The following is a 19,374-nucleotide window of genomic DNA, read 5'->3' as shown; positions in this document are numbered from 1 at the left end:
TGATGATAAGTTATGACAAGATACGTTTTTGCATTGCTTTAAACGAACAGGCTGACTCAGGATGTGGAGGTGGGTGAGGGAGGTGGCATCAGTCGACGAAACAAGACTTATGGGAGGTAATGGGAGATTCAGCAAGAATGTCCAAATCTTCATTATAACTATATTACACAGAGTCCAATTTTAGCTCACCCTCAGGTTCAGGATTTTGGTTAGGATTTTCCTTCGAACCCTCAAACTCCACCATACGTCTCATGGTGATACGTGCCGGCTCACACACCTGCTCAGACTCACATCGGGGCTTGTTCTCCGGGGCAATGGCAGGTCCGTCATCCTTCATCGTTCTTCATTTCTGTATAGCTGTTGATGGGCTCTGGATGCAGCGACGATGGATGATGGGTGGGCGATGCGAAGTTGATGTACTCCTGTACACTTCAGGTATCCCTATTCGGCATAATGAAGCGAATTTCCTCATCCAGCCCACTCCAAAAACCGTCCATGAGGGTGACGTGATCGCACGTCGCTTGGTGGCAGATGTTAAGAGACTCATTCACATAGGACACATGAGGATAAGGATAGTTAAATCTATAGGAATAATATAGAAGACTCTCCTGTGGTTGTTCTTTTTTGAGGCTCAGTTTGTACACAGCAAAATCCCCAGTGTTAAATCAACACTGCTCAGAGCATATATGGTCCCACTCTACAGAGTGTTAAAATAACACTGAATCAGTGTTAAAGTTAATGAGATAATTAAGTGATTAATTAAGTGATGATTGAACATTAATGATGAACACCTGCTGTCAACAAGCACAATCACTGAAGGAAAGAGAAACACAAGAACTACAACTGACTTTTAGTCACAGCTTTAAATTAAATCAGCTGAAGATAAAAAGAAGACATTGAATCTCTAAAGATTTCTGCAGAGGAGGATTAAACAACTCCACAAACAGCATTACCAGCTTCACTTATTACTATCCAGACTTACTTTATTTCTGGTATATGTCTATGGACAAAAGTTTAGATGTCGAGGTTTTAAAAAAAAGGTCACCATTATGGTGATCAGTTTTCCCTTCAGTTGGGCAGTTTGACTCATGGCATTTTAAGTACAATTTTGGTCTTTGTAACAATATTTACCAAAACTCAAAATATGTTACAAAAGAAGCTAAAAATATTAAATGTCCAGGTGTTATCGTTTTTCATTATTATAAAGATGAAAGATTCACTAATCTTATCCCTGACAAAAAACAAAAGTTGTTATTAATAAAAATCACTTTTTTTTGACACAGAGGAGTCATCCTGAATTAAAAATTTGATACACATTTCAGATTTTTTTTGAATATTACTATTTTTATATTAGAAACAACAGACATCAAGAATCAGAGTATGAATCTCAACAATGGTGACATGCTTCATGCTGCAATGCATGCTGGGAGCCATGATTTTTATACTATGGTGCCTCCCATAATGCATTGCGGCATAAAGCATGTCACCATTAATGAGATTCATATGGGGATTCTTGATGTCTGTGTTTTTGTCCAAAGATTACTTTCCCAATAATTAAAAAATAAAGATTCAGCTTAATGACTGCTCTATAAAACTAAATGAATGTTATTGAAAATCTATTAATACCAAATAACCATTTTCAGTAAATGATAAACGTTTTTGATTTTTGTACTTGTTGAACACTATAGGCCTATCACCTGACCATCTTTGTTGCTGGCTTTCTTTGCAACCTTTGTGTGTTTTGGTAAACACTGTTACAATGACAATGAAATCGAATAATAAAAAAGAATCAAATTGTACAACTAAAGGCAACACTGTTCACCATAATGGTGATTTTTAAATGGTGACTAAAACATCAACATCTAAACCTCTGTTAATCCTCAATAAAACTTCTGTAGACGTCTGACAGAAATAAAGTCAGTCTGGTTAGTAATAAGTGAAGCTGGTAATGCTGTTTGTGGAGTTGTTTAATCGTTCACTGTTGAGATCTTCACAGATTGAATGTCTTATTTTTATCTTCAGCTGATTTAATTTAAAGCTGTGATTAAAAGTCAGTTGTAGTTCTTGTGTTTCTCTTTCCTTCAGTGATTCTGCTTGTTAACAGCAGGTGTCCATCATAATGTTCAATCATCACTTAATTAATCACTTAATTATCTCATTAACTTTAACACTGCTTCAGTGTTATTTTAACACTCTGTAGAGTGGGACCATATATGCTCCGAGCAGTGTTGATTTAACACTGGGGATTTTGCTGTGTAGTCATAAATAAAGTTTCACAGGAGCCGATCGAAACAACAAAAATACGTATTTTATTAGTTACAATACAAAGCAGTTAATGCAAAAAGTAAAACTTCAAATCAGTTTAAGAAAGAAAGTTCAATTGTAATATCATTCTCTTTTGCAGGTACTTTACAAGCAAATAGCATTCAAGCATCTTTACCTAACATTAACCCAAAAGCAAGCAAAATAACTTATTTGAAACAGGTATAATTACAATCCAAAATCACCAAAAATGTTAATGAATGTTCATGGCAACTAATAATTCTCGAGAAACTAGAACAAGGGAAACATAACTGACGAGATATAGAATAAAACCCTGACACCAGTAGAGCATATGAAGATACACTGTAAAAAAAATCCCGTATTTTTTACGGAATAATGCTGGCAACTTTGGTTGCCAGAACAATTCTGTAAAAAATACATTAAAACTGTAATCACCTTTACGGAGCAGCATGTAAGTTTTACATTTTAAACTGGTATATTTAACAATGGATTTCAGCAATATTGACATGGCCATAAAGTTATTGAACAAATTCCTTCAGTAAGAATTGAAGACACCTGATGTTAACAAGCAGAATCACTGAAGGAGAAAACCATAATTAAAGTCACCATTATGGAGATCAGTGTGTGTTTTAGTTGGGCTCTTTACCCTTAAATTATTACTTTAAGTTTTTGTTTGGCTGTTGTACATGAGTTATAACAGCAGATGAACAAATAGAAAAGGTGATCTGATGGTGTTGGTTGTGTTTTAACATAATCATCATTTCACAATCATTTAACCTGAATCACTGAACTCATATGAGTTAGGTTTATTTTATTAATTTTAGCTGCATAATATGTTTAGCCTTTTCAATGAAATTCAAATAATCAAATCAATAAAAATACAAATAAAAAAAAATGTATTCATATTAAAAAATGTTTTGGCAACACAGACATATCAAGATTTAGCGTATGAATCTCAGCAATGGTGACAAACAGATCACCTCTGATCATAAGCTCATTATTTATTCATGCAGCAATGCATGATGGGAGCCATGAATGAGTTTTGATTGGTAAAACCCAGAATGCACTGCAACATGCTTTATAAATGTCACCATTGTTGAGATCCACAGGCTGATTATTGATGTCTGTGTGTCTCTTTTTTGAACAAGAGAAACTTTTTAGAAATTATTTGGATTACATTGTAAAAGTTAATAGTATTATGGTGTTCAATGACGGTACCACTATAGATAATAAAGTAACCTAACTCATGAATTGGACTCTATATGAGTTCAGTGATTCAGGTCAAATGATTGTGAAATAATGATTATGTTAGAACACAAACAACACCATCAGATCACATTTTCTCTTTGTTCATCATCTGCTATTATAACTCATGTACAACAGCCAAACAAAACTTAATGTTAATAATTTAAGGGTAAAGAGCCCAACTAAAACACACACTGATCTCCATAATGGTGACTTTAATTATGGTTTTCTCCTTCAGTGATTCTGCTTGTTAACATCAGGTGTTTTCAATTCTTACTGAAGGAATTTGTTCAATAACTTTATGGCCATGTCAATATTGCTGAAATCCATTGTTAAATATACCAGTTTAAAATGTAAAACTTACATGCTGCTCCGTAAAGGTGATTACAGTTTTAATGTATTTTTTACAGAATTGTTCTGGCAACCAAAGTTGCCAGCATTATTCCGTAAAAAATACGGGATTTTTTTTACAGTGTACATAAAACATCTGTTGTAAAAGAGTAAAATCTTTACAGTAAATCTTAAGTTTCTTAATATTTACTAAAGCTGAAAATATAATAAAAGGGAAACATAAATACGTTATATAATAATAATAATATCAATAAGCAAAAAATTACAATCATTTACTGTCTTTGTCACACTAAATATTCTTAAAGTTAACTTAGGGTGCTTTTACACTGGGCTCGTTTGCTGCGGTCCGAGCGCGATTGTTCCCGGCGCCCCCGCAGCGTTGGTCTGGTTTCACGCTCGACTTGATTCTATCGGACCCTGGTGCGTTTGCGTGCATTACGTCATCGCAAACGTGCACGGCGCATGAACGCGGGTCAATATATTGTGTTTTTTATTAATTCGGTGCTATTATGCGCAGATGAGTGAACACAGGTTTACTGTGTGTGTGTCGCATAAGATGGGCTTCCTTCTGCTGCTTGCAAACAAACTTTTTTGAGGAGACAGTGGATTTCCAAATGTGTTGCCCTGATTCCACGCGCTATGCGCGAATACACTCCAGACTCACTCTCGCTCGTATCCAAGGTAAATCATCAACACTATCATCCCTTACATGTGTTTTATTTAACTGAATACATAATAATCCGCTAAAACACATGCGCAGGTCACTTTACTTCCTGAAGCGTGCACCCGAGTCTGTGTTGCTTTCACATTCACGCGAACTGCGGCACGGTTCGGGAGCAACCGAACTCATAGCGCCACCTACAGGTAGTCTCGGGTTCGGGATCCCAGTGCGCACCCGGCTCCGCATGACAACGTTCACATTAGCGATTTTTCATGTGAACCGTGCCCCGTTCAGAACCACCAGTGTGAAAGCCCCCTAAAGAATTAAAGTGCAATAAAGGAAACACAAATCACTTTAGGGGTCTCCAGTCAAATAAATCACACACGTGTCTAAAAGAATGAGGCAACAAACCCTCCACCGAGAAACTAATAGTAAAAAAAAGTAGTAATAGTATTAAGTAGTAATAAAAAGTTAAAAGATTTATAGAAAAATTTATGACATCTAAAAAATAAGACCTGTATAATGTTAGGCTGATTGCTAATTTGCAGGCATAAGCTGAGACTGGCGTTAATATCTGAAATCTTTGATTCTGTTGCATTCATCTCTTGAATATGGATGTACTCCTCAGGATTTTTTCTGGACACTTTTGATGTTGTTGGGTTTGAGTCCACAGCAGAGACATCTGAAGCACTTCCTGTACTGCTGTCTGACCTGGACAAGAATGAGACGAGAGGAGATGTGTGACTTCATGACATACAACCTCGAAAACTCATGAACCACAGTGGAATTTCTTTATAAAAAACAGGCAAGGAAATGTGTTTTGTGAGACTATAGTTGCTCTTTCAAATGTTCTACTTTTCTTTCTTATTTGTCTCTGGAGAGAGTGAAACATTTTCCTATGGAGCGGGATGATAAAATTGCTGAACTTGAGGACAAAACAAAAAATAAAAAAACTTAAGAAAGCTGAGCCTTCAAAGTTTAAAAGTTTGAATTTCTGACAGTTGGAGTTTGAATAGTTTTGGATCATTTGAACATTTCGTCACAGGAAGGAAATGGAAAAATAGTAACAGATTAAACAACTGCCTCTGACATTTCTAAAAGTCATGGATTGCCAAAATAAGAACAGGACTCGCATGAAAACAACTGTAATAGTCTTTTATGTTTTAAATGGAATATGGTGGTAAATTGAGTGATGTCTGACCTCTTTATTGAGGACACAATAGACCAGGAAGATGAAGGTTCCCTGCTGGGAGTTCAAGATCAGGAAGAGGATCTCCAGCTCCTTACTGCCATTAGTGAAGAAACCCAGAATCCAGGAGCAACCAAGAACCACAAACTGAGCCAGTGTTTTAAATACCATAATCCTGCAGAGAAAGAGAAAGAAATATTGAATGTGTCTCTGTTGTCTATTTTGTTCTATTCTACAGTGTCAGAGCAACAAACAATGCATATTACTTGGTTTGTTTCATTTGAGAAACTTCAGCATTCAGTTTGGTCAGAGTTAAAAACAGACTGATGGCGATGCTCATGAAGAGAATCATGTTTAACTGCAGAAAAATAAGACATTATCAGATTAGTTTTCTTGACTTCAACAGCCAATGTGAAATATGTCTAACTAGAACTTACTGCTAGTATGATGCAAACAGGACCCAAAAAACTCCAGATAAAACCGTTATCCATTTGAATCCAGCAGCTGTTTATAGGAAAACACAATATAAGAACTGAATCAATAAGTAAAAAAAAAAAAAAAAAAAAAACATTTTAGGTGTTGACGGTTGAAATACTGATATATAAAAAGTGCATTTTAAAAGTGCAAAAATGAATTTTTATCTTCTGGGTGATTTTGATACATACTGAATAAAAATGACCTATAGCTGTGAGCTGTCAGTCATAAACATAAAATCTTTATTTTATCTAATCCACGGGTCCTCAACACTGGACCGGGAGATCCACTTTCCTGAAGAGTTTAGCTCCAACCCTAATCAAACACACCTGAACAAGCTAATCAAGCTCTTCATACTACAACGTTACATGCACACAGCCACATCCCCTAAATCAACACTGATCAGTACATATTGTCCCAATCTAAAGAGTGCAAAAATTGTTAATGAGAGTTATTGAAAGTAAATTAGGTGATTAATTAAGAGATGATTGAGCATTAGTGATGAACACCTGCTGTTAACAAGCAGAATTACTGAATGAAAGAGAAACACAAGAACTACAACTGACTTCAACCACAGCCTTAAAGGGCACCTATTATGGAATTTTGAAATGTACCTTTCATGTAGTGTGTAACATAGATCTAAGTGAACAAAAACATCCTGCAAAGTTTGAAATATGAAAGTGCACCGTATATAAAGTTATTGTCTTTCAAAAGTAAGAGTCGACTCTGAGTCATTTTTATGAATCGTTAGAAGACCGAAGCTTTTTCTCTGACTAGATGACGTCAACTTGTCAAGTTATTTGAATACGATACGCCCACTTATTGCGCTCCAAGCCCAGGGAAAATATCATGGCGACGAGACACTGTGTTCTGAAGTGCGACAAACTTTTTCATCTGCCCAAGGAGGAGCATTTGAAGACTAAGTGGCTACAATTCATATATACAACTATACCACAGAAGTATAGTCCGAGCCTTGTGCTTTGTTCGCGCCATTTTGAAGACGATTGCTTTACCAACTTAAATGCACTCAAACTTGGATTCGCGAGCCGGCTGATATTGAAGGAAGGTTCAGTTCCAAGTGTATTTGCATCAGCTTCCTCCTCCGTATCACAACCTGTAAGTGTTATTAATAATTGTTGCTTTTATGTTTTATGTAGCATGCTTAAAGGGGGGGGTAAAATACTTAGTTTCAGTCAATCTCATGTTAATCTTGAGTACCTATAGAGTAATAGTGCGTCCTTCATATCTCCAAAAAGTCTTTAGTTTCATCATATTTATAAAATAAAAATACAGCTTTCCGATTCTATCCGGAAAAAGCCGAGGTCCTTGATTCTGGGCGTGGGCGGAGCTATAGAGTCAAGCGGGAGCATCCACAGAACATACAAACTGCATCCACTGCTCCAGTAACACTGGGTTCTCTGGGAAGCTGAACAAGGTAAACTTTCCCTCACATCCCAAAACACACTTTTTTGGAGACATTCTTGACATCAACCATTCCTATTTAGCGCTGTTGATGATGATTTCCGGTAGTAGCGCGTCGATGAGCGCGGTCTTTCTCTCCTCTGGTCGACGTGTGCGTGAACGCGCTTTTCCGAGAGCAATGCTCATATAAGGAGTTCCACTCTGGTCTACGTCATTAGATCTACGATAGAAAAAAACCAGCCGAAACGTGTTGCAACCCGGAAGTATGATTTTCAGCACAGAAATTCTCTGTTATTCGTTCAAAATAACTTTTCAAACTTTGGCCATTATTAGCATGAGAATCCATCTCTTTAACACTGTAAACAACTCTGAATACATGAAACACCATTGTACCCCCCCTTTAATAATTATTTTGTTTGTTGTGTAAGCACCGTTTAGCTTCTAGGTCTTCAATGACAATTGTATTGAGATATGTGAAGTGTCTGTCGTTGTTTTCGGAGTTGTCTTAAAGAATAGAGTAATACCTCGTAGTAACGTCCGTAAGTTCTGCATTTTTTTTATTTTTTTGTAAAAACGTTATGTTTATGCATCGGGCTAACGCAAACAAAGACTGATTGTGCTTTTACAATATGAACTCTAGGCTATGCTCGCTAACATAACATTAAATTCTTTATCTTATTTTTATTTTTTTACTACAAACTACAAAGCAGTGGACTATAATCATTATTATAACACAATTTAATGGATAAAAGCATCATTGTACTCCATGTTAAACAATATAGTATACCAATCACAAATGACTGGGTCATCTAACCAATCAACGCAGATTAGCGTCGCGCAAAGGAGGGGTTTGGAAAAATGAGTCGTTGAACGAATCATTTGGGAGTCGGTGAGCAAATCAGGTAAAAATAAATGCATATTATACGACAACGAAAGTGTTTTTTTGTCATTGCATGCACGTAAAACTGTTGTTGGGGACTCCCTAAACAACATTAGGAACATTTTAAATGTCATAATAGGTGCCCTTTAAATGAAATCAACTCAAGATAAAAGAAGACATTAAATCTCTGAAGACTTTGCACTAATAAATGTTCTGTCATTAATACATTTGAGGGTTTTGCGTTATCAAACCTGTGAAACTAGATCATGAGAAATACGTTTTTCACCAAATACTTATCATGTCACTGTGTAGTGCATAAAATGATTTTGAGTAGTGGTTTCCAAAAGCTGCTTTAGTTCCCCATTAACTTACAAAAAAACAACAACAACAACAACAACAACTCACTGTTCACTTCCATATCCTTCAGGAAACAGCCCGACAGACACGGCCACCACAACCAGAGCAACCGTATAGCCAATCACACACAGGAATCCACTGCTAAGCACCTCCCTCTTTTTGGAGCTGATCTGTGATAGGTTCTTCACACAGATGAAGAGCAGCACAGCTTCAATGAACATCCACACAAAGCCGGAGAGAAAGAGGAAGTGCAGCACACCGGATATCACGGCACACAACACCTGGAGATCATGAGAGATGGTTATGATGATTCTCAGTGAGACTGTGCTGAGCTGTAGGACTCCTTCATCATTCTCACCTGATGAGGGCGTATGAGGCTCAGGAACTGTTGTGTGAGCAGGAACAGAAGGTGAGCACACAGAAGACTGATGCAGAGGTTGATTCGAGCCACATTATTCACTCCAGGACTCCACTGACAAAGGGCAAAGGTCAACAGGGCCAAACTGAAGAACACCAGCCCAACAGGCACACACACCAAATTCAACAGCTTCAGCAGTGAGTTGCTCTGAGATGCATCAAAACAAACATGTTTTAGACAAATTAACTGACATTTCCAATTGTCCAAAATAACAAAAAGCTCCTTGGTTTGAAAATGAGCTGTGAGCTGTGCTTAAAACATCACTACAATGGACACTAGTCACAATGTAATGTACCACTCTTTTACACAAAACTATCATGGTCCTCACAAATGTACATAACAGAATCATCCCACACGGCAGGTGAGCTGAAGTTTGTCTTTAATTGCCTTTAAAGCATTACTTGAATAACCAATGAATAGCTTTCAGGGCTGTAGAGGATATTTTAAAGGGAGTTCATTTGGAGAACTTCTCTGAGGGTTTAGGTACACTGTTAGCCCTTACTGTAGAAAAAGCCCACATTCTTACAATATCATATCATTTTCCATTAAAACAGTAATATACAGGAATATACCTACAGGAATATACTGTGAATTAACAGCACTCAAAGTCGACACTCAGAGGCTGTGTTCCCAATCACACCCTATACCCTCATTCACTATTCCCTACACTAGTTCACTAATATAGTCCACTTGACTGAGTGAATGAAAAGAAGTGAGTGAATTGAGACACTGATGAACTCCTGATAAGCAGAATCACTGAAGGACAGAGAAACAAGAACAGAAAAAAGAGAAACACAAGAACTACAACTGACTTCCAGCCACACTGAGTGTGAAACCAGTTTAACATTATTTATTTCAAGTTCTTGTTGAGAATGAACAGGGATTTAGTTAATAATAAAGTTTGTTGTCACCATGATGGAGATCCGTATTTGCTTTAGTTGGTCTCTTGTACCTTGACTTCAAAACTTCTTACATTCTTCTCTCTCTGGCTGTTGTAACATTGAGTTTATAAAGCACATTTGTTACAGCAAGAAAAAGTCAAGGGGAAGTTGATCAGGAGTTTTTGGTTTTGTGATTTCAAAATTATACATGATTTATTACTTTTTTAATTTATGTGAGCTGTGAATTTCTGGTTTAATACCATATATCTGATAATCTACAACATGAAATACAGCAATATTTCTGTAATCAGGTCAACTGAAAATTTTTGAAATCATATAGTGCATTAAAATTGAATTAACTCCTGCTTGACTCTGACACACACAGACATCAACAATCATCATATGAATCTCAACAATGGTGATGATCAGAAGTTTCATGTCGCAATGCATGCTGGGTACCAGGATAGTATAAAACTCCCAGCATGCTCTGCTGCATGAATAATAATTAAAAATATATATATTCCTACCATTGTTGAGATGCATGTTCTAATATGTGATATTTCTGTGTTTCTACAAGACAGTGTAGCCCTTTTATTTTTGGTTATGCATGTGTTAAATAAATTAGTCATTGTTGCTGTTGTTTCACAGTGGTGGTAATGTAACACTTTTGATTGAGAATTAAACTCTGAATGAGTGAGAACTAATTTCTTAGTGAATGGACAGGCCACATAATGATTTTGTCATGACAGTGAATATAACCACAATCATTCACGAACTGTGTGTGTGCACAAGTGTGACTTGCAAAAACACAGCTCAAGCAGTAAGAGAAAAAAATAATGTGTTGGCATCAGCGACCCAACTAAAGCCAACACTGATCTCTATAATGGTAACTTCAAATCAAACATTTTCAATTAAACATCTCAATAACTACTTCAGTAGATATATGACAGAAATAAAGTCAAACTGGTTAATAATACGTGTAATAATGTGTAATGGCTGGAAGTCAGTTGTAGTTCTTGTGTTTCTCTATTTTCTGTTCTTGTGTTCCTCTTTCCTTCAGTGATTCTGCTTGTTAACAGCAGGTGTTCATCACTAATGCTCAACAATCACTTACATATTCACTTCATTATCTCACTGCAACACTGCGTCAATGTTACTTTTACTCTTTGTAGTGTGGATGTTCCTGTGGGGTTGAAAGGGTTAACAGTGTAAGATAAAAAGACACACCCACAAAATGTATTTTAACAGTAATAAACTGTAAGTTATAAAACAGGTTTATACTGGCAACACTGTTGCCAGTAGTTTACTGTAAAATTTTGTTTTTTGGGTCACCATTGTGCTGAAGAGTAGAGCCTGTGCTTCAGTGCAGGAGAAGATCTAGACACATCGATGATATGCTGCATGTTGCTTTATTTAACAGAGTGTAATTGCTGGTTCAGTGGAAATCTTTTTATGTACTTAAGTTTTTTAATGGTTTCTAATGGAAGTTCTTAACTCTTATCTCACATTATTAATGCATTACACATTTTAGTTTTACACATTTAAATTACAGTTGGTCAATTTAAGGCAGTCGGTTTCTGCAAGAGAAATTAGTTTTAAGTCAAATTTTAATTTAGTGCATTTTACAGTAACAAACTGTATAATACAGTAAATAACTGTACAAATAACAGTAAATTACTGGCAACAGTGTTGCCAGTATTTTACTGTAAAAAAACCCGGTAAGGTCTAACAGTGTAGGGTTCTGACTGTAGTAGGACATAACAGTTTTCTCTCCAAGAAGTTATACCTTTTAATTAATTCATTAATTAATTAATCTCCATCTTGCAAAATATTACAGATAAATCAAAAACTAATATAGAAAAAAATATGTTTTATCATAGAAAGATAAAACAAATATCTACTTTCAAATCAAGTCTGTTGGTAAATATCTAGTCCACCAGACTTCTGACACACAGCATCATAAATCCTACCCGTCTGACATGTTCTTTCACATCTGGTGGGCGGCTGGTTTGCATGATGAGAGCGAATGTGGACAGATGGACACAGGAACACACAGTGTAGTTGATGTTGGACTTTAAAACAGAACAACCATCTACAATCCACTCGCTGATATTCCAGTACACACAGGACAGAGAACCGCTAGGGTCAAACTCCTGCAAAAAATTAATAAAATAAAATTCAGAAACCTGTGCAAGTATCACAGTTCTCTCAGTAATGAATCTCTGCATGGGTACACAATTAAAAAAAGTAAATTTGCACACAATAGAAATAGCTTCCTAAGATAACTGCACGTTCACAACACCTGCTCCCTATAAATGATCTGTATAATTATAATTGCTGTGTTGAATAAAATAGGGAAGAGCAGAAATAGACAAAAAAACAAAAATAAATGTATGGCCCTACAGAACTCTTCAATATTCATTTCCATCAAGTTTCTATTTCTATTTAGTCTAAACAGTCTATGTCAGTCTCTCACTCTGATGTGTTTGAGGGTGAAGTTGACTGGTTTGGTGAGTTTAGTGTTGGTGGTTTTGGGAAGAGTAGCTGAGATCACAGTGGACATCATGGTTTTATTCGTGTCATTTGATGTGTTGAAGAAGTCGGGCTTCAGTAGATTCTCCATTGTGTTATAACTCATGAAAGCCACAGCAGCTAATTTTGTGAAACATGAAAAAGCAATATTAGTGGTTGTATAAATGTTTCTATGATTCTAAAATATCTTAGAAATATCTTATTTTTCAAGTTGTACTGAAACTTTGACCTGTAAATTTACTTTTAATTGTACAGTTCTTTACCGTAATCTACAGTCAGTTACACTGTAAAAATGATCAGAGTGATTCAGGGTAAATGATTGTGAAAGAATGATTATGTAAACACACAATCAACACCATCAGATCACTTTTTCTATTTGTTCATCTGCTGTTATAACTCATGTACAGCAGCTGAACAAAACTTAAAGTTAATAATTTAAGGGCGAAGAGCCCAACTAAAACACACACTGATCTCCATAATGGTGACTTTAATTATGGTTCTCTTACGTAGAGTTCTCTCGTACTGTGTCGAAAGAACGCTACGGGAAAGATATTTCTTTGTCGAGATTGAAGCCTAAAATTAATCCTTAATTTTGTAATATTGTAAAACGCTTTTCTGAAGCATACAACCTAGGCGGAGCAATACAGCTCACCCATTGGCTGCTCTGCCAGAAAAGCACAGCCTATGCGAGGCCAGAGACGCTGACCAATGAGGACGCTTCGCGCCCTTCTGCGTCACCTCCCGCCCAAACAGGCGTGGCCTAGGCCTATAAATACGAGCATAGCTGTCTAACACACCGATTTTCTTTACTTCACGAAGCTACACGCATCGTAGGACCGGATTCGAGCCACCACAGCCGTCTGATACAGCACCTCAGCAGGACGAGCCCTTACCTGAAGCCGCTGGTCATCGCCGCCTTCAGCCGCCGTTCCCTGCTGCGCTTCTCCGGCGTGGAATATCCTTTACATTATGTGTGTGTGTTTTGTGTGTGTGTTCGCCGTCGCGTCACACAGTTTTTCCACACTAAAAGAGCCGAGCGTCTTTTTCAAGATGTCTCGCACCTCCTGTGGCTCGTGTAGAGCCCCGCTCAGCGACGGGGACCACGTGCTTGTGTTTCCTGCCTGTGAGTATCACGCAGCTTCAGCTCTCGTCGATGGCGGCTGCCATCACTGTGATTTGATGCCTACGGTGACTCTGCGGACTCGCCTGGCGTTCATTTACTGAAGCTGCATCTTTTCCGCCCGCTGCAGTGCCGCGCCGTGAAAAGCGCCGTGCTTAGCAGAGCCCGGAACCTCCCTTCACCACGAGGTGCTCGCCGCTGCTGCCGCCAGCTTCTCCGCCCGCTTCGCTGGACTCTATGATCGACGGACAAGGGCCGCTGTGTGCCGCCGCGTCCGTCATGAACGAGGAAGGTGAAGCCGCGTCTGTGGAGGACAACTGCTTTTCTCTCCCGCTTCGGATGGGCGAGCTCCGAGGATCTCCCCTCCCCCGCCGCTCATGAGCGTCGACGGAGAAAGACCAGCATCGATGCGCTTACCGGCTGGATGGCTGTTTTTCTGCAGAGGAACGTACGTTACCGTCCTCACGACCCGCGCCCTTTTCTTCCTGAATTCACGAAGAAAGCGCGGAGTCCCGGAAAGCCCCGTCTTTAGCCAGGATGCGCACTTCTGCTTCGAGGGAAGCTACAGTGTTAAAATCCCGCCGCGGCCGGATTTCACTAAAATGTCTCGCTCGCACAGTCCCAACATACGCGACCGTGCCAGTGTATTTTGCAGTCACCAAATCAGCATCAATGCTCGTTTGCCTGCACACAAACGCCGTTTTCACGACGCCCCAGGTAAATCTGAAAATGTATTTTCTGGTGTCCCGGCCACGGCCGATGATGTGATGTGTGTATCCGTAATGCCCACGACCCAGTGCACATTCGTACACACAAGCACAGCCCTACACAATACAGGGCTTGCACACATAAAATCGACTCGTGTCGATTGTGCAATACATGTAAGTTAGTGAACGTGCCCGCTTTTCAGTGCCCACAATCACTACACACTGCATGTCCCGTGGTTTCTGTAAAAACGAAACGAATGCACGGTCAGTCGGTTCTGATAGACAGTACTCTCTGTGCTACACGGTGTCCCGGCCACAGCCGATGATGTAATGTGTGTAACTGTATGCCCACGACCCAGTGCCCATTCATACACACAAGCACAGCCCCACACAATACAGGGCTTGCACACATAAAATCGACTCAATGTCGATTGTGCATTATATGTAGTGAGCGTGCCCGCTTTCAAGTGCCCACAATCACTACAAGCTACATGTCAACATGGTTTCTACGGAGCTCGCACCGCGTGCTCTCTCTCTCTCAGCTGAGAGAGCTGAGCGCACGCGCGGGCTGCCCGCTCGATAAGCGCGCCCCCACATCACGCCATGTTACAGCACACGACTGCTCTTGTGTCGCCGCCATTTCACGACCAGAGCCCGGTTTTTCAACCCGTGCAAGCACAGCCCCGTACAACACAGGGTCTGCACACATAAAATCGACTCAGGTCGATTGTACTTTACATGTAGTGAGCGTGCCCACTGTCCAGTGCCCACAACCACTACACACTGCACGTTCCGCGGTTTTTCTGTAAAAACGAAACCAACGGACGATCAGTCAGTTCACAAACACAGTATTCCCGGTGTTATAAATGTGCCCGCTACCACGCGCCCACATTTATTCACAAATATACGAGCCCTACGGGCAGCCCCGTTCAACACAGGGTTTGCACACTTAAAATCGACTCAGATCGATTGTGCTTTACATGTAGTAAGCGTGCCCACTGCCAAGTGCCCACAACCACTACACACTGCACGTTCCGCGGTTTCTGTAAAAACGAAACTAACGAACGGTCAGTCAGTACACAAACACAGTGTCCCCGGTGTTATAAATGTGCCCGCCACCAAGCGCCCACGTTTATTCACAAGCATAACGAGCCCTACGGGACTCGTCCCGCGCGCTCTCTCTCAACACAGAGAGCCGAGCGCGCGCGGGATGCATACTGTGTTAAACATGCCCCCCGCCTCACACGCCACGGCGTCCATGTCACAGCACACGGTTGCTCTCGTGTCGCCGCCATTTCGCGACCAGGGCCCAGATTACATTCAACCCCTAGTCACACGTGCAGATGCATGGGAAAGACTTCCCGGGGTCTCAGAATGGGTGCTAGAGACTATAAAAAGAGGCTATTCGCTACAGTTTCATCGACGCCCTCCCCGTTTCACGGAGAAAGTCGAAACCACGGTGAAAACAGAAGTAGCACATCTACTTCGAGCCGAAATAGCGAAGCTATTGAGCAAAGGGGCCATAGAGCCTTTATCTCAGAGCGAAGGGGGTCTGTACAGCAGATATTTTCTGGTACCGAAAAAAGACGGGGGTCTCAGACCCATTTTAGATCTCAGGCATCTGAACAAAGCGCTGACAAAGCGAAAGTTCAGAATGCTCACGACCAGAAGAATCCTCGCGCAAATTCGCCGAGGAGACTGGTTTATGGCGATAGATCTGAAAGACGCGTATTTCACATACAAATTGCGTCACGTCACAGGCGATTTTTGAGATTCGCCTTCGAGGGCCGGGCATATCAGTACACAGTCCTGCCATTCGGCCTGTCTCTAGCACCTCGTACATTTACAGTGTGCATGGACGCGGCGCTGGCACCCCTGAGACTCCGAGGCGTTCGAATTCTGAACTATTTGGACGATTGGCTAATTCTGGCTCAATCGCCGTCAGAACTCGCTCACCACAAGACACTAATACTCGATCACCTCGAGTGCTTAGGTCTGAGAGTCAATTGGGAGAAAAGTTCACTGTTTCCCAGTCAAAGGATCTCCTTTTTAGGACTGGATCTGAACTCACTGTCTATGACAGCACAGCTGTCATCACAGCGCAGGCGAAATACCCTGCAAATGGCGAAATCCTTCCGCAGCGGCCACATAGTGCCACTCAGGAGATTTCAGAAAATGCTGGGCCTCATGGCCTCAGCCTCAACAGTGCTGCAGTTGGGCCTGCTGCGCATGCGCCCACTACAGTTCTGGTTGAGAGCGCGCGTACCGCGCCGAGCATGGTTACACGGTCGTTATCGCCTCAAGGTCACTCAGGAATGCATTTCAGCCCTGACACCATGGAGAGCGTCAGACTGGTACCGGTCAGGTGTAAGCCTGGGGACTTCCTCGAGCCTGAAGGTGGTGTCCACGGACGCGTCCACCTCAGGCTGGGGAGCACTGCTCGACGGCAGACCGCTCTTTGGCCAGTGGGCAGAGCGGGCCAAACTACCGCACATAAACTGCCTGGAAATGATGGCGGTGGACTTTGCGCTGAGGCGCTTCTGTCCCCGGATAAAAGGACACCACGTCCTGGTCCGCTCGGACAACATGTCGGTAGTAGCCTACATAAACCGCCAGGGTGGCGTGAGATCCCGGAACCTATTCAGGTTAGCGGAACGCATACTGGTGTGGGCCCAGCACAACCTGCGCTCGTTAAGAGCAATGCACGTGCCAGGCCACTTGAACGTAGGCCCGGACAGACTCTCACGGAACAACGTTCCTACGGGAGAGTGGTCCCTACACACACAGACAGTGCGTCTGCTGTGGAAAACGTTCGGCAGAGCGGAAATAGACCTGTTTGCAAACCAGGAAAACGCTCACTGCCCAGAATTCTTTTCGAAGAGCACGAACGCGCTGGCCAGAGTCTGGCCCCGCCGTCCGCTCTATGCTTTTCCTCCTGTCTCACTCCTGCCTCAAGTGCTGGAGCGTATCAAGGAGAGCGGATGCTCAGTACTACTGGTTGCTCCATACTGGACGAATCAGACCTGGTTCCCAGCTTTGATGCGACTGAAAAGTACTGCCCCGTGGCCGATTCCAGTGAGGAGAGACCTCCTCTCACAGGCCAAGGGCTCGATTCTGCATCCTCACCCCGAGCTTTGGTCCCTACACGTATGGGCCATAAACGGGTACCCGCTAACCTCCCAAGAGGAGTGTTAGACACGATCGAACAAGCTAGGGCTCCGTCTACTAGACGACTCTACGCTTCCAAATGGTCGGTGTTCTCTGGATGGTGTTCAGATCAAGGTCTGTCACCACTTCAGTGTGGAGAACCGGAGATTCTCTCCTTCTTGCAAGAGCTATTGGATAAGGGAAGAACCCCATCCACGCTCAAAGTCTATGTGGCTGCCATATCAGCGTTCGTTAATCCAACGCTTGGCCGTTCACTAGGCAGGAACGACCTGGTGGTCCGCTTCCTTAGAGGCGCCAGGAGGTTAAACCCTCCAAGGCCTCCTTCAGTCCCCGTTTGGGACCTTTCTACAGTGTTGAACGCTATGAAAGGGGCCCCTTTCGAGCCTATTCACTCAGTTGACATGAAACAACTGTCTTTCAAGACCGTGTTTCTTTTGGCTCTCGCTTCAGTGAAGCGTGTGGGAGACTTGCAAGCGCTCTCAGTGAGAGCTTCTTGTATGGAGTTCGGGCCAAACGACTCTGTAGTCGTATTGAAACCGAAGCATGGGTACGTGCCTAAGTCCCTCAACACACCGTTCAGGGCTCAGGTCATCTCCCTGTCGGCCCTGCCGGCCTCAGAGGACGGAAATAGCTCCCTTTGCCCGGTCAGGGCATTAAGAGCTTACGTGTCCCGCTCCGCTGTTTTTCGACAGACGGAGCAGCTCTTTGTTTCGTTCAGCGGGCGCTCCAAAGGGCGAGCCGCAACGAAACAGAGTCTGTCTCGATGGGTAGTGGACGCCATTGCGCTAGCCTACGCATCTAGAGGTTTGGAATGCCCTTTGGGCATCAGTGCACATTCCACAAGAGGCATGGCCTCTTCATGGGCTTGGTATAGCGGAATCTCGTTACAAGATATCTGTATGGCGGCAGGCTGGGCCTCCCCGTCTACATTTATTAGGTTCTATAACCTAGAGGTTCCTGCGTTGCAGGCTAAACTGCTCTCGGTCTAGAAGACTATGTATAAGTGTTCCTGCCCCGCGCTGCGGCCCAGGTCACTTCAATGTTTAATATGAATAAGTGTTCCTGCCCCGCGCTGCGGCCCAGGTCACTTCAATGTTTAATATGTATAAGTGTTCCTGCCCCGCGCTGCGGCCCAGGTCACTTCAATGTTTAAGCATCACTCACTGACAATGTGTCCCATGAGCATGCTATTACCCCTCATATATATCTATATTTACATATATATGCTATTATGCCTTAAGAGGCACTACTATAAAGGGATGATGCCATTTTAGCCGCTCTCCCTATACTTCTTGGGGTAGGCACTTGTATACCAGGGCGCGCGCGCCCTTAGGTGTCTGTGTCGGTCCAAGAGCACGCACGGCGGTTTACATAGGGTTCCCGTAGCGTTCTTTCGACGCAGTACGAGAGAACTTTACGTAAGAGAACGTACTCGGTTACTAACGTAACCTCGGTTCTCTCTAGGAGAGGGAACGAGTACTGCGTCTCATGGCCGTGCGTGCCCACGCTGCGTCGCTTCATTGACGAAAATCAGTGTGTTAGACAGCTATGCTCGTATTTATAGGCCTAGGCCACGCCTGTTTGGGCGGGAGGTGACGCAGAAGGGCGCGAAGCGTCCTCATTGGTCAGCGTCTCTGGCCTCGCATAGGCTGTGCTTTTCTGGCAGAGCAGCCAATGGGTGAGCTG

General features: G+C 41.8%; 1 protein-coding gene across 1 annotated transcript in view; it reads right to left on the bottom strand.

Moving 5' to 3' along the window:
• Positions 1–2,288: 2,288 nt before the first annotated feature.
• Positions 2,289–19,374, bottom strand: part of LOC306999668 (adhesion G protein-coupled receptor E3-like) — an 87,192-nt gene continuing 70,106 nt past the window's right edge. Inside the window, exons 20-22 of the mRNA XM_079614543.1 lie at positions 5,742–5,904; positions 4,007–5,251; positions 2,289–2,625 (exon numbers count right to left, since the gene is read on the bottom strand). Of these exons, the coding sequence (XP_079470669.1) occupies positions 5,165–5,251; positions 5,742–5,904 (250 nt within the window). The 3' untranslated portion in view covers positions 2,289–2,625; positions 4,007–5,164. The remainder of the gene's footprint in view (positions 2,626–4,006; positions 5,252–5,741; positions 5,905–19,374) is intronic.

The sequence above is a fragment of the Phoxinus phoxinus genome, assembly GCF_949152265.1.
Source record: "Phoxinus phoxinus genome assembly, chromosome: 6".
In the NCBI taxonomy this organism is placed as follows: domain Eukaryota; kingdom Metazoa; phylum Chordata; class Actinopteri; order Cypriniformes; family Leuciscidae; genus Phoxinus; species Phoxinus phoxinus.
The sequence above is the reverse complement of the archived record's forward strand: the minus strand, read 5'-3'. Positions and strand labels throughout refer to the sequence as shown.